Source organism: Nyctibius grandis, chromosome 1, assembly GCF_013368605.1.
Source record: "Nyctibius grandis isolate bNycGra1 chromosome 1, bNycGra1.pri, whole genome shotgun sequence".
Classification (NCBI taxonomy): Eukaryota; Metazoa; Chordata; class Aves; order Nyctibiiformes; family Nyctibiidae; genus Nyctibius; species Nyctibius grandis.
In genome coordinates, this window is record NC_090658.1 from 36,738,002 (window position 1) to 36,758,364 (window position 20,363).

Genomic DNA, 20,363 nt, shown 5'->3' on the forward strand with positions numbered 1-20,363 from the left:
GACTGCTGCTGAGCTGGAGGCCAGCCCCTGTGAATCTCATACATCACACCAAGTTTCACTGGTTGAAACTGTCTCAAAATCCAGTTAAGACTTGCCCAGTGACAACTTGGTAGTTGAGAGGATGGGTCCTGTTGGCAGATACGTAATTTCCTTTCCAGCAATCCTGCTGCTGGCTATTAGTTTTTGATCTGCCATGTCACCTCCATTTCCTCTTGAACCATTGCCACAGGACGTTGGCAGCAAACATTTGCAAGGTTTTGAGGACAGCCTGAACTGTAGCTACGGCCAGGATGGAGGCTGGGACTCGCATCCCACAGGACCGTTCTCAGCCAGCGCGCACAGGGATCTGGCACCCAGGCTCCCCTCATGTGAGAATGCCGGTGCTTGGCTAGGCTGGTTGCACGTATGTAATGATGATGTCCTGGTTACGTCCTAAATGAGCTACACTGTACCCCTCGTGCAGTGTTAAAAGAGTTGCTGTCGTGCTCAAGGCTTAGAACTGTGCTGCGCTGGGCTTCAGCTTCTGGAGACATCCAAACCACTGTTTAGGAGTAGGATGCAAGACGTTTTCTGTTGATATTCTTTTTCTGAATCACATACTTGTTTCAATATCTGAAAGAAAATAGAAAAGATGGGAAAAAACCCCACATTTTGCTTTTCCCATTTGCTTTTCTGGTAAATGAGAAAATGCTTAATGAAGCCACGGAGGCAGTCTTTAATGATGGCAAATTGAATATTTTTATTACTAGATTTTAGTTTGCTTTAATTTTCTGGTTGGGGGAGTTGCTTTTTTTTTTTTAAGATGTGTTCATCTGTTCCCTATTGGGGGTCTGGGATGTGGTTGCTTTCTACCCACAGAGCTTTATGAACTACTGAAGGCTTCGTGCATATCTGTGGATGTGGGTCTGTAGGTGAGGAAAAGAACAGTGAATGGAGGTGTAGGACACATAAATTTAAAAAAAATGCAGCAAGTGGTTAAGCTGGAAGTGTGGAGCACAACAGTGGCAACAGCAAAGTGTCTGCAGGTTTTTAAATGCAGTGACACATGATATGTTTGAGAAGCATTTCCTCATGTAAAACCATAGCTGACTCCTTGCTCTGGCAACCTTAGTAGATCAACCTGCTCGTTAATTTTGCAAATATACATTTATATTTGGTTTAAGTATAATTTTGGGCATTACTCTCAAGGTTTAACAACTTCTGTTTTATGCAAGTCTTACCAGTTACCTCACTTCTAAATGTCTTTGAGGGGAACAATAACATGCCTTTTCTAACTCCCAGGAGATTTTCTTAGGGCTGTCCTTGCACTGGTTCCTAAGACGAACTCAGCTATCTTCCCATCAGAAGCAGGGCTGCTAAACGCCCTGCATGGTCTCTGACTGATAAAGAACCTGCTTCTTTCCTCTCTGGACTTTTACCTAAACAACCTTAATTACAAAATTTTGCTATCTATCTGAATTACAGAAATCTTACCAACTCCAGCATAAATATTATCTAGACATTTGAGGATGATATTGTATTATTAAATGATGCAGATATTATAGGCATTCTTAATGTAAAGGATAAGTAGCATTAATATAGCTGGAGAACTAAGTGGACCAGGTTATCACTTTTCAAGAGCCAAAAATTTGCTTCTGAGGTGAGAAGCATAGAAAAGAATAGATTGCAGCCTGCAGAGATGACAGGTCACAATATACAGAACTCTCTCAATCAAGATGGAACATTGTGGTTTGGGTTTTGTTTTCTCTGAGCCTTTATTAAAAATAGAGGCAGTGGTGAGATTATTTTAAGAGCTCTACTATAGTAATTCACTGGGTAGATATTGTATTTTCTGCACTCGTGTTCCAGGAGAATAAAACAATGGCAACAACGAAATCTCCGGAGAATGAAATGTTTTTACTTGTGATTTGTTTTAGTAATTGTGGGACTTACTTTCACCCCTGTTCAGCTTACTGTATTTCAGAAGGCTCATGTTCCGATATAAACACCTCTGCATTCCACCTCCTGTTGTCACTGTCTATGGAAAAGGAGAGGGGAAAATAAAGCTCAGAAAACTGTTTTTCAAAGACAAATATCTGCCAGACCTGATACATTTATACATATAAAAATATTTGTGTATGTATGTATGTATATACATGGAAAAAAAAAATTGAGAACATACATCTGGAATAGCTTCTGTACCTTATACTTGTTCCTTCTGGTAAGAGAAATGTAAATCTGTGTCTCCTTTCCATTGAAAAATGCTTCTAATTTCTGTTTTCTAACTAGAGAGAGCTGACAGTCCAGGGAGGTAAGTCCACGTGATGGTGACTGGTTCCTGGAAAAACAAATAAGGAAACAAGAACACTTCTAAACCACACTATTACAAAGGCAGCATGCAAGTAAAAAAATGAAGAAGACATGCCTGAGAAACTCCAACTAAAAACCTAAGCCTAAATAATTCTCCTTCACAGGGATCAGAGTAACATCGTATAGTCTCAGCTTAAATGTAGGTCAGCTGGCTTTGTGTTCAGATATATATGGGTAAACAAGGTTAATAATATGGTTGGTTGCTTATCAAGTTGTTTGCCTCAGGATGTAAAATAGAACATTTGTTTATATAACACCAGAAACATTTTGGGGAAGAAAAGCTCCCCTAATAAACACCTTATGTATATGATTACATAGTTGCATGGAAAAAAATATCATTTTGTAGTAATGTTTTCTTAACAATGTGATTCCTGCCAGAAACTGAATGTCCTATTTGATACAGCAAGCAGAGGTTAAAGCCATAAGAAGTAGTGTAGTACATTTATTTCCTGTAGTGTGTGGGAGCTTGCTTTTTTTTTTTTTTTTTTTTAAGTAAAGAAAGCTGCTGCTTCATCCAACCAACCACAGTACTGATGACAGACCCACACTGAAGCTCCCTAGAAGCTATCGGTAGTCCAGTGCCTTACCTGTGTTGGCATGATTTTACCTGCTGCAAGGGAGTCTCCTTGACGGGTTAGCAGACGTGCACAATCTCTACCTTGAACTTAGGTCAAAGATTTAGAGAAGGAAAAACAGTAACAAAGCCCAGCCAACACCACCAAACAGGCTGCTGTAGACCCAGTCAATCTATAGTCACACATAGTTTATTCTGCCAGTACCTAAACATGTAGTTACTAGAGTGAAACCTGGTGTTGTTTACAGGGTTCTTATGTTTCAGATTTTCTTGTTTTTTTCTAATACATTTGTCATCTTTGTTTTTTCCTGTATAGCAGTGCTAGGATGATGGAGGAGCATTAATCCATACATTTATGCACAGCTTTTACCCAAAGGAAATTCCAGAGGAAACCACTAAATCTTGTAGTGACATCGTTCATGTCTCTATACGAAGAGTACTCTGTCTACAACTGTGAAACAGAACAGTTGTTTATGCATAAATACCAGCATAACGAGTGGTTTGCTCTCATCGAGCACAAGGTTTCATAGATTGCTGACCTGTTCCCTCTTCAGTAGATAGTGTAGATTGAATCAATCAGAAAAGCTTGACATTATCATTTGTGAAGTGTCAGCAAAGACTATTGGCTTATTATGTGGGGCGCTCATCCTTTGGCAGAGTGGCTACAGCGATTCCAATGGCTGGTAACATCCCATGCTACACTGCATGGCAGTGTGTCAGTGGTGAATCCTGGGCCAAAGGCAGGACCAAAATCCATGGGGTAAAACTCCATAAAGATCTAATTAGCAGTGTGCTGCCCTTTGTGCTTTTGAAAATAATTTCTGTTGATTTTTAAAACATTTTCTACAAAAACAGCATAACAGTTCAAACACAGGACTTCAATGTGATGGTTAGAAACTGTTAATATACCTATGCAGGTTTCTGTTCAGTTTGATGAAATGGTAAAAGATGAGGGGAACTGGTTAAAAAAATACTCAGTTGCCTACATACCTCATGGGATTTACTGTGATGTTACTGCAAAGTAACATAGCTACCTTGCATGTCATACCTAAAAAACTGAAAATACATATTTTTGTATCTGTTGCCAAGTTCACAATGTACTTACTAGACCGTAACATAGTTGCAAGTTATTAAGGATTGAATCTCTGCATTAATTGGGTACCATACCCTTCTAGCTCAGGTTAGAGCAAAAAAATGATAATTGGTACATGGATACGAATCAGAGTTTAATATACCATGCAGCTGTTTACATCTGCTTAATTAAGCAGCAGTGCCTTCACATTAGCATTGCTATGATACCGTAAATACACACTAGAGAAAAAGGTACAATCATGTTTGCCATCCTCTTAATGTCAAATCAATGCAAGTTACATACTTTTTATTTCAGTGTTGTTTTTTAATGGTAAAAAAAGTCTTCACGTTGAAGGAGGATCTTCAGGTCTGGCACATTTGGTTTAGGTCCAAGTGCCAGGATTTTATAGAAAGACTATGCTCCTGTAGACAGACAATTGAAGCACTAAATGAAGAGCTTAATGGAAACCACTAACCTAAATATAGTTGGAAGTCAGCAGGTAAATTTCACTTTTGGAGCCTTTACAAGAGTATCACAGTCGTTTCGTACAGTAATAGAAGGCAACCAAATACCCGCCTAGAAAAACGCAGTGCTGTTTTAACACTGATGAAGTTCTAACGCTGGGACTATGTGGCATAAACTCCTTGCTTCACGTATTTACCAGCGGCTCTGGCACAGAGCTGCTTGTTTTGCTGTTTGATCAAGGATCCCCTGAAGTAACACAGACGTGCCTAAGCTGGGGTTTTGAGAGGTATGTACAACCAGGACAGGCCTTGGATTAACACAACGTATCAATGTAACAGAAAAATTGTACTGTCTGTTAGCCATCAGCATAAGAACACAACCTCAGTTGGTGCCATTTTTAATGATTAGAAATAATACATTGTAAAACAAAAAGTGAAAAAATTCCAGCGTGATACTTATAAACAAAGAACAAATAGGAAACAAAAAAGCTTCGGTTTTGCCTGATTTATAGTATTTATAATACAACAGATCATTACTCTGAGGTAATACCATAATACCTTTGTAGTCCTTCAAGGACTGCTCAAAAATTAAGAACAATGATAGTAACGCATGTTATGTTAAAAGCGGGGCTTGATTATTACATCAAGCAATCCCTCACCCTTTTTAGTTAGGGATCTGTGGTTGCAAGTATAAAATTGGAAACAGATCTATACAGCAGGAACTGCAGAACATTAGAGTCCTGCGTGGCACGTCATTAGCCTCTGTCAGTACTTAAGAGTACAGTTGATTACGTAAAAATCAGACATTTCAACAGAGAAAAGACTTTGTTCCGGAATAGCCCTTAAGAAATTTAGAATACTGTTAGTTTGCATAAAACAGCCAAACAAAAGATGAATTCAGAAGTCCAAATTTTGGCATGAGGTAAAACCATGTGCATTTATTTCATCTGCATTTTAGAATTAGTAAGCATAAAATTAAATATGTTGACTGGAATGAATTCAGTCATACAAGTGCAAGTCTTCAGCTAGAATGTATTTTATGGCAGTTTATTTAAAAAATGTACCAGTAAATCATAAAAGAGGGATCATGTCCATTTAACGTTTATTGAAGTATACAGGAGGTTTTCTTTAGAATCAAATATGAGCATGAATATATGGCCAAACGTAAAATCTATCAAATTCAGTGAAAATTTTCTGACTTTAAATAGTAGCTGTAAGAATGACCAATATATATTCTTTGTTACAACCGCCCTCACTCTACAAGTAAAAAAAAAAATAAACATTCAGTAAACATTCTTTCCTAAGGTAGTTTCCCTTATATATCAGTGATTTATCCATTTCTTGTATACATAACTTTTTAAACATACCAATCAGTGGTTCTCACAATTGAAAAATAAAAGCACAAAAAAGTTTACACTCTTGTACAGGTAAATAAAAGATCATCTTGAATTAAACTGTATATCCTTAAGGGCATAGTATAGTTTCAATTTCATTACCTATTACATAATTAGCTTCTTACATACAAATATTGACATATTTGGCTTGTGCTTCAAAGCCTTTGTGTCTAGAAAGTCCATGTCAATGCAACTCATAACTTGAAATCAGTGTGGATATCTTTACTGCTGCTGGGTTTAACCTGTTCGTGCAACATCATCTCTTCTGAACTTGTTGTGGCACTGCATTTTTCTGGGGAGTCGTCCGTGTCTGGATCCAATCCTTCAGGACAGGGAAGCTTTAGAAGTTCTTCCCGCAACTGAGCTGTGTGACGCTGGATATACAAAAAGAAGTCAGATGGACTTTAAGACCACAGTTAAAACATTACTTTTGACAATGTTAGAGAACATCAGGCAAAAAAAGGAGTAAGTAGAAAAGGTGTAAATGAACTGTTTCAAGGGCTAGATAAATTTTTTGCCTGTGTTTAAGGATTGGTGCTTTCCTTGTAGTGACAGAATAATTAGCAAATGCTGCTAGGGACAAATTAAAGGCAGTAAACAGATCAATGCATCAATGCAAATGCATCAATATAAACGCTACGCTATTTGTCTTGCAGTTGAGCCGTATCTGCGTTCTGTGAAACTGGCTTGGACTAGGTAGGTCATACAGTCAAAACATACATTTATAAAGAGTTCATGGTCTTGATGAGATCTGTTACAGAGACAGATACACAGAGATTTGTACACTGATTGCAGTACCTAACAGCAACCTCATTTTGATGACCAGTCACACTGAAAAAATGCAAGTCTAGCAATAGAAAAAAGACGACTTTATTTTTTTTTTTTTCCTCCTCAAGGGAAGAAAAAAAAATAAAAATAACGTAGGTCTGTTGTCTGTGTGGACACAAAATACACAAATGATAGTACTTGTCTAGGAAGAAAGAAAACACTATAAGGGTTATAACTGTCGATAAAAGTTTAACACAGGGTAAAACTAATTGTCATGGAGCACAGTTTAATAACTGTGCTTGTCTACTCAAAAAGCTTCTTTTCTGGCAGGAACTGGTTGTAGTACAACTTTATGATAAACCCCCACACACCCTTAGAGAGAACAAAATAAACTATATCTTACATAAGTATTTATAGAAAAATAGGCAGGACAGATGCTAAAGGAAAATCTAACATGTAGAAAAAAATACTGAGAAAGTGGAGTGCACATACACTTTATCTCTTGACAGTTGGGAAACAGGTTTGTTTACATGTTTTAAAGTTGCTGGGTTTTTCTATTATTGCTACTATAAAACTCAGCTGCTGAGCTATTTCATTGCCATTTGTCATCTTTGGATTAAAGAACATAAAATTATAAAAGCACGCCTCACCTTTAGAGCTGCTGCATGATGGGACATAGTCCTGCCTACCCGTTTGTCACTGCTGTACTGCTGTATGTCTGCTATCCACTCCTCACACTGAGCCATGATCTCCACTCTTTTCAAGTAAAAATGTTTGTGGATGACCTGCAAGAAAATAGCCAAATAAAAGAAAAGAGTGTGCATTGTTTTCTAAGAACTATATACTTTAACAATACAAAATCTGTAAGGCCCCTATGAGTCTTAACTGGATAGAAGGAAAAATAATAATAAAAAAAAAAATCAGTATGAGGATATTTCCGCATTGAACCAGACTGCAGAAAAATTGTGGAATTTCTGTCCTTGGAGATTTCCAAGACCCAACTGGAAAAAGCCCCAAGGAACCTGTCTCAATTCAGCTGATTCTGTTTTGAGGAGGAGGAGGAGGTTGTTCTGGACGTCTCTTCCAGTTTGTATGAATCTATGATTTATGTGGTGTCTGCCATTTCAGCATTCACTTGTGTTACCTGGGCGAAGGGTAAATGAGTGCCAGAAATACAGTGTCACACCAGGGAAAAGCAAAAGTGTAGACACGTTCTTCAGTTCAAAGATGATCTTACTGTGCAGGCACTATGTAAGGTCACTCATGTTCGCACAGGGGTAGGGTTACACAGACACAATATTAAGACTTTTATTGCTGGTTTCACAGTCCCATTTTATTAAAGAAGCACAGGCAGGGAGAATAAGCACCACGTCTTCCCCGGCATTAACCACTTGCTGCCTGAACAGAAAACAGGTAAGCAGAAACACTGTCAACAGTGTGAGCACAGGAACACAACATCCTTCTGCACAGAGAAGAAGGATCATACCAGCTGCTATGGAAGAGGTAAAACACATTCCCTACACAGAGGCAGCACCTCTGGGGACAACTAGAATTCCCAGGCAACAGGAGTTGAGCTGCCCACAGTTTGAGTGGGAACCAGTATTTGATCGCATAGTAATTTTGGTATTTCCATACAGATTTGAGTTTAAAAAAAACAACCAATCAATCCTCAGACAAAGCTGTGAATCTCTGCTTAGTGCTGGCTTTGTGTTAAACAGTTTTGTAAAGCTCTGCCTGGTGAAAGAAACAATAAAATCAAAGAAATTTTACTGAGCACAGAGAGTTCTTGGCAATATTGCAACATAATTGACAAAATCATCTTTCCCTCTAGAGGTTAGAGAATATAGCCATCTGTCTAAAGAAAAACTGCATATTGAAAGCATAATTGACTTCAATTCTGGATGCATCCCTTATATCCATAATGGAGCTTGGAAGAACTCCCAAAGACCAGCAGTTTAGATCTCCTGAGCCTACCTGTCATGTAAGACATGAAGGGAAGACAGCTCAGATTTGTGAAGACAAAAGATCTGAGGAGCTGAAGGACATACATTCTTAGACCTCAGTTTTCAAGATGCCTTTGCATTTATGTTACTCAATGATCATCATTGTTAAGGTTTCTAACACAGCCCTACAAAAAAACCTAGAGGTCTTAAGGACAAGCTCGTCTCTCAGAGAAGTGCTCAGATAATCTGTGCTACATTTTCATTTGCATGGGGCTGCAGACAGAATCTAGCATTCTTCCAAAATTCAGCTATTGCCCCAGAGAAAAATGTAATGCTTTCCAGTGCATCATTTCCATTTTTGGACATGTAAAGAAAGACACATGCCACTTTACATAATAATAGGGAATATGTATTCAGAGAAGCAGAAAGGGAGTTCTCATGTTGCACAAGCTGAGCAGGCACTGGGTAACACCCCAAGCGTAAGCTAGTACGATTGTGTTTTTAACACAAAAGCAAATTATCTTAGCCTCAAACTTTCCCTTACAAAAGGAGGCTACTGTAGCTTCAAACTTCTTCTCAGAATCTTGAGGATTTCATCACACCGTCCTAAAGACCTCAACACAGGGAAAAATAAAAAATTGTATGTTGGGAAATGAGGCAAACTGCAGTTACCTAAACCAGAACAAAACAATTTGGATGCAAAGCTTTTAGGTGTTGGCCAGTTCTCTTCCGTGCAGCAAAACTCTCTGTTCACGGGTAACAGAGGGGAGTTTCAAATGTTGAAGATACCTCTGCAAACTGCTGTCTACCTCTTAATGCTACTTTTCATTTACATGTGTGAGCATGGCTTAGCTTAACTCAAGTCCTACCTATGCACCACATTTAGAAAGATGGTAGTCGTGTTGTTTTCAACATTTGCCTTTTGCTAACAATGTGCTGTGTATAAGTCATCTGTTCTCAGGGAGTAACTGGTCTTCCATTGAAACACCACCTTTTGGGTACACCTCACTACGTTACCTTCCTGAAGAGGGGCAGGATGTCAGCTGACAAGATGCCTTTTTCATACAAGTAGTAAAAAAGCTAAGCTGCAGCGTAAGCACAATATTGCTGAGATTCTTTTGAAAAATGCAATAACAGCAAACTGGGATTAATTTACCAAATACTGTCATATTGCACATCCTTCATTTCTGTATATGTGAAAAGAAAGATGCAGCATTATTGTCAGGGAGCCCACCGCCTTCTGATACTTCAATTAATTTAAAATTACTGTAATCTGAGAACTTTTTTGGCAAAAGTGAAATTGTTACATTTAGCTAGAAAAAAAGGACTTATTAACAGAGGTTATTTGATTATGTGTCACGGTATTATCTTTACCATGGTCTTCAACTTATCGAGTAAAACATTTAAGAGGTAATTTCGAACAACCACAGTGTTTTTCTTCCTTAATTCAAGACACCAGAGTACACTGCACATCCTTTTCCGTCTTCATGTGGATAAAATATTTAACTCCTGTCATGCAGGTGAAGTGTCTATGGTTTCTTATTCCACAAGACACAGTAATTTTAATGGAAAAAGGTTTTTGCATTCCAAAGGATGTTTTTACAGACAGCAAGGAAGGGATGGGAGACTACCCTCTCACTCAGACACCACGCTTAGCAATGTGCAAAATCCTACAACAATTATGCTATTTCAGCATTTTAGTATGCAGACAACTGAAAGCATAGGTGATGTCACAAGATGGTTCCACACCTCAATTTAGAAGTGGCAACAGTTTTAGTAGTTCAGAGTAAAATGTGTTTTTCTCTAAGTATTTGCTGGTAGTACTGTGAGATGACTCTTGTTTGACCAACCATTTTGCATTAATATTCATACAGATTCTCTTACTTAGTGTATCTTCAACTCTTTTTTCCTTGAATCCTTTGCCATATATATATGTTCAAGTCTCTGAGATCTCACTGACCTTCTTTGAGAAAGGAGTTGGACTGGAGACACTAACAGAATCCCTAACAACTGAAGTGTTCTATGATGCTATGGGTGAATTAGTTTATTTTCAGGAATGTAAACAAATTTGATTTCTTTCAAATAAGTTTTTTAAGATAGTGTGAATGCATTAAGGTTAGTATTACTTTTATCAGCATCTAGACAGTTGTTTTCAAAGGCATAGATTCCTAGTTTAGCATAGATGCTTTGTGGATCCTTCCATAAATAACATTCAGGCTGGTATTTGTTTTAAAGTATTTTTCCAATTTGCATTGTTTTGGTGTATCCGAAGCGTGTCCTAATACTTGCTTCAAATTAATGTTTCTTGGAAATCTACTTCCTGGTAGCTATGCTGACTGACAAACACCGAGCGCCCATTTGTAGGGCTGATCAAGTTTTCACGTGAAATGTAGAAGGTACCACCTGGCATTAAGAATGAGCCAAACTGTATGAACCATGTATTATCAAACTGGGCACCAAGCCTCCTTACAGGTCACTCCCAGTTTGTGTACATTCCCCTTTCCCAGAAAAGAATCCGTGAAGTCAAGTGCATCCTTAGTCACTTCAGTCTCTAGGATCCATTGCCCCATGGAATAACGAGGAGGCTAAAACGATGTTTCCAGATATTTGCATTATTCTTAACACTCAAACAAGATAAACAGACAAGCAAGATATTTACTGTGTTTCACAAAACCTACCTCCTTAAAACATGGCGATGGATTTCTGATTTGTTCAAGCATTGCCCACTTGACTGTTGCCTGTCGTATATTTCCATCGTATTCTCTGGAGCTCTGGGTACCACTCGGAGTACCTCTCGAGCGTTCGTAACCCGGTTCATTAAAATACGGTTCTGCTACCAGTATTAGGGATTGGACAGACACTAACACCTGTTAAGAGAAGAAACTAAATATTAAAATTGTGTCACCCGCTTGTTTTTACAAATATACATAGTTTTGCTCACCTTATGTGCAAAATCACTTCTATGGCAACGTACTGTCATTTGTAGTACAGGCTACGTGCAAGCAGGGAATGTCCATGCTTTCGAACTGAAACCGTTGCCACACATAAAAAATGTAAGTAAGTCCTATGACTGTGTCCTACGACTGTGAAAATGACAAATACAAGTTAAAAAATAACAAAAATACAAATATAAGTAAAAGAAAATGTTTAAAGGAAGAGATGTCTGATTACACCCTTTTGTGAAAGAAAGTGTATTTATTTGTCAAGATCTCGGTCAACAGTTCTTGAACTTTTCCTGTGGCTGAGCTTACTGATTCTTCCAATTCTGAACCAGATGGAAAAGGAACAAGGGAGGTGAAATGCAGACCACTGAAGTTAATCTTGGTATACACACTCTCCCATTTTTTCTTTCAAATGCATTCAATTGATTTAGGTATGTTTTTGTTCCTTTAGTTTCAGATTTTACATACAACACTGTGTGTCATATGCCATTAAAACAAAACCTCAGTACTTCTCTTGAGATAGGAAAAAAAAAAAGTTTTCAGTACTACATCAACAAAGCACCAACTATTCAGTGATAAGGAAATGACAATTTTCTCCCTTTCAATTTTATTATCAAGTACATGTGGGAATAGATGCTTACATACATACAAGGCATTTAACTATATGCCCAAATAGTCCTAATATAAAACAAAGAATTAAATAGATACATAGAGCACTTAGGAAGCCAAATATGTAGGTATTGCATATTCATGATTTGATGGCTTGCTAATTTTTCCAGTATTAGAATGTCTGTCCCTGACAACTTTTTGTTGCACTTAATCAAAATTATGTTACTGCAAAAATGTTGTTATATAGGTAGAAAGACATAATTGACTTCTTTTTTTTAAAAAAGATGAAGGATAGGTTTTTTCTTGTGTACTTAGGACCAAGTCCAGCAAGAATTTTTAGGGATTACAATTCTGTGACACAAACCTAGCTTCAGAACTGTAAAGAATTCAAAAACGGTGATTTGAACACTTACATTTCCTCCAATATTGTAAAACTGATGATATGTTACATGCCGAAGAATGGCATGTCCAGCACCTGGCATACTTAGGCGCAAGACATCCACTGCAGTAGATTAAAAATGTCAGGGCAGCTGTTTCTGGAACTGACCCTCCTCCCAGCCTAAATACAATTTAAAGCTTGGAGCCATTCCCTAATTTAGCAGCCCAGTTTGTGAATTTGGATATGGACGACAACAGTCCCTTCTTTGTCTTGGAACACGCCGAACATACAGCTTACATCAGATAGGTACAGTGTCAGCAACTATTCAAGACGTTGGTTCTTTCACAGGGTAGCAGTGTTACACTCAAAAATTAAAACAGGGATAAATGCATTAAAATACACAGAATGTGTCACAAATCCGGTCCCAGCAAGAAAATGGCCACTTACGACACTGAAAAGGCAGAATATTAATGCAAATGTGCTAAGCCAAGGCAGAGTACTTCGGGTCCAATGCTTCAGGTACCCAAGGTGTTTTGGTGATCTGTGGCCTTTACATGTGTTTGGAAGTAGTTGGGTTTTGCTTTTTTTAATTTTATATTTTAGAGAGAGAGAAAAAAGATATTTTTAAATAGCTACGGTTGAGAAATTTGATACAACACAGATTGTACTTTCTTGGCCTTAATAACCAGTTGTTACTTTGAATTATAATTGCAATGAATGAGAAACTCTAAACTGATCTTCCAGTTTCATTTGGGTTATAAAAGTTAATTTCTGAAGTATTTTGGGTGGTCTGACAATACTTTAATCTTTGAGCCAGAAAAAACATGTTGTGCTTAATTCTTTCGAAGCAATTTATTTAGTCCTACAGCTGTTTTCCATTTAAAAGCTACAAAGTGTTTTCCTCCCAGTATGATGGGGAGGGGGGACTTTTCTAACAGCTTTCTTACTATTTTCAAAATGAAAACCTAAAAACTTTTATTAAAATTAGAAACTTAAATGCTGCATGAGATTTCTACAACCAAATCTAACATTTTAATCTAAGAAAAAGGACATTAGTGAAAATAAGACTTCATAATACTTGCACCTGTCTACACTGATTTTACAGTTATATGAAATTTCAGTTCATCTCTTGATTAAGAAGTTGTATCTTGGGAAAGTGACCCTATGTAAGGAACCACAACTTAGATCTCCAAATCCTAATTGTCCCTTGAAGGGAGAGGAAACATTAATATCTCCAAGGATGGAAATTCCACAATCTCTCTTGGACACCCACCATAGTGTTTGATCACCCTCATAGTGAAAAAGTTTTTCCTAATACTTAATCAAAATTGCCCATGTCCCATCTTGTCCTAGTGCTCTGCATCTTTAAGAGGTGTCTGTCTCCATCTTCTCTATACCTTCTCCATTTAGGTATTGAAGGCAGCAGTAAGATCTCTTTGCCATAGGTCCACTTTTTCACCCACTTATAATCCACATCTCACTGATTTGGCTACAAGGGTACTAAGGGAGACTGCATCAGAGATCTATCTTGCTGAAGTCAAAAGTAAGCTACATGCACTGTTCTCCATTTGTGCAGAGCCAGTGACCTCGCTGTAGAGGGCAAGCAGGTTAGGCAGGCGCTACTGACCCCCAGTAAATCCACACTGGCTGTTCTCAGTCACTTTCTTGTCTTTCATGTACTTGAAAACCCGCCTGGATGCAACCCTGTGCAACATGCTCTAGGTGAACCTGCTTTGGCAGGGGGTTGGACTAGATGATCTGCAGAGGTCCCTTCCAACCCTTAACCATTCTGTGATTCTGCGAAAATAGCTTCCAGGAGGATTTGCTCCATAATCTTCCCAAGGGCTCGGGTGTTGCTGACCAGCCTGCAGCTCCCCACATCCTCCTTTTTGCCAGTCTTGAAGCTGGGTGTGAGAGTGGCCACGAAGCTGCCTTGATTGTTCTGATCTTTCAAAGACGAGAGCTGGTGGCTTTGCAGTGACATTGGCTGGCTCCCTCAGCACCCCTGGATGCATGAGATTTGCCTCCATGAACCTGTGGGTTCAATCAGCTTGAATACTGTTTCCTCTACTGTGGGTAATTCCTCACTCTCACAGACCTTCCTAGTGAGGGCTCAGGAATGTGGGAAAGCAAACCTTACCCCTAAAGAGTGAGGCAGAGATGACCTCTGCTTTTTCTATGTCCTTGTCAGTAGGTTCCCTGCCACACTGAACAGCAGGAAAGCCTAAGGAAAACGTAGTCTTTTTCTGCCAACATACTTGTAAGCAGCCCTTCTTGTTCCTCTTTATGTCCCTTGCCATTTGCAACACCAGCTGAGCTTTGGTTTTCCTAATTTCTCTCCTGAATGCTTGGCCAATGTCTTTATTTCTAAAGAGTAGTCCATCCCCTCCTTCCACCTTCTGTATACTTTCTTTTTTGCAGTTGAGCTCAGGCAGGAGTTCCTTGTTCACTCGTGCTGGCTTTCTGCCCCTCTTGCTTGACTTACACACACTGGAATAGACCATTTGAACTTTCAGGAGACCGGTCAACCACTCTCCAAGGCCAGTTCCTGAACAAGCTGAAATCTGTTCTGCTGAAGGCCAGGGTTGTAATTCTACTATGCTGAAACAAAACCTCTACAGTCTTTTAGGATTTGGAACAGAAAATGTATCTTGTGCTATGTAATAATGACTCCAAGGAAGGAATAAATTCAGAAAGCGCCATAGGAAATAAGCCATTGCAAGCTTTACTTTTATTTAATGTATGTGGTTGTTAGTCAGTGCATTTCTGTGACATAAAGCTGAAAATTATAAGGACTGTATGTCCTAAAAAACTCCACTCTAATTTCGCAGTAATTGTCATGGAACACGCTGTACCTACACTTTAACTCCCTTCAGCTTTATCCCTCTATCCAGCTTACTTGTAGACTTTGGAGGAGTACATTTACAGTTTGCACTAGCGTACTTCGCTTTCTCATCTCTCACAATGTGGAGCCTGCTTTGTCTTCACCATAAATAGCTTGTGATAGAGACATTACATGAGTTCCAGGAGGTGATACCATCTTCCAGTCCTTTTTTTTTTTTTTTTTTTTTAAATAAAGTATTTGAAATCATCCAAGCAAAGCTCAGGCAGTGCAGGAATGAGCTGCACACATGAACAGCCACTCTTCAAGACAAGACCAATAGAAATATTGGTTGGAAAGAGCACTTTGAAGAACTTGCCTACTCTACAGTGTTTCTTTTCTAGTGTTCCAAGGACGTTTTCTGGACTTTTGTCTTCTTTATGCTTATTTAAGAAAATTCTGGTTTAAAAGCACTATAAAAAGAATCCTTAGGACTGACAGACCACTTACTACTCCTAAATGACATCTACTGAAGAGAAAGAAGAAATGCTCACCTGCAAAAAACTTGATGTTTGGGGATTCCATTTCTCTTCTGGCCTCCCATGCCATGTGTTAAGTATGCTTAAACACACCTGAGAAGGTGACATTATTAATACCACAGACAAATATTATGATAAAATTGTTCTACTTGGGCAGAACAGAATGTTAGCATTACATTTAATTTTTTTTGACAGACTTTTGTTTAACTGCATTCTAAAAGACAAATTTGTTTCCTGTGAAACTAATTTGAAATGAAAGCAGATAAAAATAATGTGGATAAGGAAGAACAACATGTTAATAAATGAACAAGGCAAGGTAGATTACTTTTCTTCAAGGAGAACCTATAGATTCTAGTGGCTCCAAAAATGAATCATGAATACTATTGATTCTTTACTTTCTTCTTTAAATATTGTTCTAACACTTATTGTTGCGGTTTTTAAAGACAATCATTCTGCTTAAGCATGTGAAAGGTGGCTTCTGTCACACAGACTATCAAGGAATTGAAAATATTCCTTAACTTTTATGACTGATCAGGACTTTAGGGGAGTCTGTGGAGTTCTTTAACCTTGTCACAAAATGGAACAATCAAAGACAGGGAACACAAAGAGACAAAATAAACAGAAGAAATTTAGAGGCGAGTATTTGCCAAGACTTAATGCTAAGCAAAGAAAAAAGGACATGAAGTCTCCAGTACGAATTACACTCTCTGTCCATATCAAGAGAAAACACCATGTCTAGTCCTGGAAAGGAGTTTTACAGCTTGTGAAAACAGGGAGCATGGGGAACCCATGAATGACAGTGGAATAAGGAAAAAATGTTAGCCTATGGATTACATGTTCGCACCAAAAAAACCCTGAAGGAGTGCCACAGGGCTGCAGCCAAAGCTGTTTTGTGGGTCTGTGCTTCAGTGGAGACATACACATCTCTATAGCTCTGCAGAGAATTTCATGTGTGCTGATTTTTAACATAAATAGACATTTCATCTCCCTGACATGCACTTGACTTTCTGTTAGCTTTTTGGAGCCTTTAGAATGAGCCACAACATACCAAGGAGATGGGGGAGGGAAAGGGAAAGCTTGTTTGTTTTAACTTTTAGTATTATTTCCAAAAGCTTTATTATTTTTTTGAGAAAACTGTCATTAAGTCCATACTTTGTAGTTACATTTTCTTTTATAAAGGATACCGAGGTTAAGGAAAGTCGTCATCTTCCCCAAGAAAAAGCACTTTTGCATGGAAAAAAGAGACAAGGCACTTGGCAAAGACATTCAGTTGCAGCATACTTTGTCCATGGAAAGGATCCTGGGTATTTCAGCTAGCCAAAGTAGATTTCTGCCTGGTTAATTTAGCAAAAAAGGTGGAAAAGAACATCTTTCTAGGTCAAAATTACTTGGGTTTTGGTCCATTCCAGCTCATAAAGGCTTTAAAAAATCTCCAAGACTATTCAAAAAGGAGATCATTCTCATTTGAAACTGTTAAATCACTCTTCATTTCAGTTTGAAGACCTCTTTTAACCAAATAGCTTCCTCCAGTATGTTAGGAGCAGCTGGTCATTTGATTGCAAAAGTAAAAAAGTTTCATTCGTTTCACTTCCTTGTTCCATCTATACCCAACCACAAAGCTGACCTACCTTGCCATCATTGTAGAGGTTTGGATTAAATCTCACGCTGTGGCCTCCAGTTGTTTCCAGGTTCACAAGTGGAGGGGAATTAGGATAGTCTTGTGGAAAATATACATCAAATTCAAAGCAACCATTTGCGTAAGGGGTGTCTGCAGGACCAGTAATGAGAACCTACCGTTGTAAAAAAAAGACAACAGTTTTCAAAAAAACCTTACATTTGTCACACAGTTGAGATTTTTATAAGTTATACGAAGCATTTTATTGCCACATGCTACTTATCAGAAAATACCGTTAGACATCATAACCATATGCAGACTGTCAGCCTGTTCATTTTGATGCTCTGGGTAAGTGAAGCCCTCTGCTAACGTTCGTTTCTCTGGGTTACAAATGGAAAGCAAAGCAGAAGGAGCTAAAACTCTACCCGCTGTTGGATGCTATTAATAGAATTTTTCTACAAAGTTCAGGTCCAGACATATTCAGCATACTTCTCCATACCTACTGCTTTTACTCAACTTAAATGGCCGTGTGCAAAGATACAATTGACCATAACAGAGTAACAAAATTAAACTTTTCCCTTCAGAATAGCTGAAGAGTGAACCTTGTCCTGCGACACCCCCTTGGCTCACTCCTGGGGTGATTGGACAGACTCTCCCTGCCCTCCGCCAAGTTACTGAGAAATCAGGAGCAGACTCTAAAATACTATTACTTACGTTAAAGTTTGGCCAGAAATTAGAGTACATATGAAATACTTCAGGTTTTTCTTAAGGCACCTTCTTAAACATTTATATGCCAAGCTGAAAGAGGGAAATAAAAATAACTTTGCTTCTTTACCTTCATAATGTCAAGCCGCTCCTCGTCACAACGTACGAAAACGCTGGATGAAGATGAGAGAGGCAGTGATGTTGAAAGAGTCACAGCTTCTTGAGCAAGACGTCGGGCTCTGGCAGCACTGTTGGCATCACTTGCATTTTTTACCTGAGACATGTAGTGGTAATTTACTTTGAAAACCAATTTTCCGTCATCATCTTCAGAAACCATTTCAAAGGTATCTAGAAGAGAAGAAAATGTTAATGCATCAGGAAAACGGGAGAGTTCATAAGGGATTAGTCTTGGATAAATATTCTGAGTATTAAAATCAGGAGAGTTTAATTTGCATTGTACTAATGCAAAAAATACGTATTTTGTCAGTTAACAGTGATCACAGAAAACAAAGCATTAACAGCCCTGGGTCGAATTAATTTCTGCAGCAAACTTACAAGCTTGCATATGCAACTTGTCAGAGGTACACCATTTCTGATTTGGAAAGCTACCAGCTACTCCAGACCAGGAATATAACAATACTTATGAATACATAATAATGATGATAAAGGAATTAGTGTGAAGCAGAGTGCCAACAGTATTTACTTGTGTGGTGGTTGCAATGATATTAAAGAATTATAAAAAAATTACAGTGAAGCTAGTTTTCTTCAGTCATTTACTATGCAAAATCTGCAGCAGGGCTGCCAGGGTGAGAAGCTACCATTACAAACCTCCCTACCTCCTACTCTTGGCATACGCTCCACAAATGTTTGTGAGGAAAATCCCTTACAAATACAGCAGCAAAGAAATGTGACTGCAAATGCTGTCACTACAACTCAAAAGATACTCACAGAACATGTTTTTGCAATAATTTTATAGCTCTTTTTGGATGAGATACTATTTGTTCTTTATTAATTTTTTTTCAACATGTTCCCTTTATAGCCAAAGTTAAGCACCAATTCCCATCACATTTTCCAAACGCAACATATTGCACTCCATGAAAGGACACAATGAAGTTTACTAGAGTTTCATTTTAAAAAAACACATTTTGATCTGAATTCTATTGCATTTAAAAACTAAGAGCTACATTAACAATCATATATATATATATATATATATACAGTCATATGTGAGCTTTGAAAAAATCTACTAACATTTCAATACAATTTGAGGACTTAAAGACTCACAAATCATTACCGGAATGAAAATATGGATACTATCATTGAATTCATCTGGTCCCTTGAATTAATCTAGTGTATGCTTAAAATGTTTCTTATTAGTTCAAAGAGTGCATTAGTTGGTAACCTGAAAATACAGACTTACATAATTTTCCTTATGTGAAAAGTATAGTGGTCACATATGTAAAGAAGTTGGGTAACCTTCTAAAATAATTAGGGATTCGGTGCAACAGGTTGTGTATTTCTGAGGTATCAGCTTTGTAAGACACTAATATTCACACTTCTCAACCTACCAAACTGGAGTTTTTTCATGACAGCCACATACTTTTCTTCAAGAGACCGTAAGACAGACAAAGGCTTGGGCTTCACAGCAGCCTTTTTGGAGTATTCAGCCATCTTCTTTTCTGTTACATAAACCGTGATGATTATTTGTAGTTAAGCACGTAATTTTGAGACAAATACAGCAAGCACTTGGGGATTATTTAACTTGAAATGACATTTTATGGTGACATTGTTTGCAGAGAAATCTGAAAACTCGGCATCACTCACAACATACAAACCTGTTTTTCTCACTACCATGTATTTCATTATCTGAACAGCTTGAAGTAAATAAAGATGGTTATATCAGCTCAGAAATAATTCATGACTGCTGCTGCTAGCTATATTCTTCTATTGTTTCTTCTAATTTTTTTTAATTTAAAATAGGAAGTATGACATACGCTTGTGCGGCTGGACATTCACATATGTATTCTTGATGCACTCTCCAAAATCTGGAGCTGATTATACACGCCTTTTTAAAATCCACTGCCCCGATTAAGCTACTTAATCGTTAGTTTTCTTCACTAGCCAACCAGATGGCCCTTTGAACGTCTGCAGGTTCAATCCATGATTTAGATTTTTGTTTTGCATCCGTC

The 20,363-nt window shown here is 38.1% G+C and overlaps 1 protein-coding gene across 3 annotated transcripts in view; it reads right to left on the reverse strand.

The window, feature by feature from the left end:
- Window positions 1-4,855: 4,855 nt before the first annotated feature.
- BIRC6 (baculoviral IAP repeat containing 6) overlaps window positions 4,856-20,363 on the reverse strand; it is a 194,194-nt gene continuing 178,686 nt past the window's right edge. For all 3 annotated transcript variants that reach the window (XM_068415935.1, XM_068415930.1, XM_068415945.1), the window contains 7 exons: window positions 19,743-19,853; window positions 18,305-18,522; window positions 17,483-17,644; window positions 15,870-15,947; window positions 11,243-11,431; window positions 7,272-7,406; window positions 4,856-6,227 (listed from right to left, as the gene is read on the reverse strand). In XM_068415935.1, coding sequence (XP_068272036.1) covers window positions 6,048-6,227; window positions 7,272-7,406; window positions 11,243-11,431; window positions 15,870-15,947; window positions 17,483-17,644; window positions 18,305-18,522; window positions 19,743-19,853 — 1,073 coding nt within the window. In that variant the 3' untranslated portion in view covers window positions 4,856-6,047. The remainder of the gene's footprint in view (window positions 6,228-7,271; window positions 7,407-11,242; window positions 11,432-15,869; window positions 15,948-17,482; window positions 17,645-18,304; window positions 18,523-19,742; window positions 19,854-20,363) is intronic.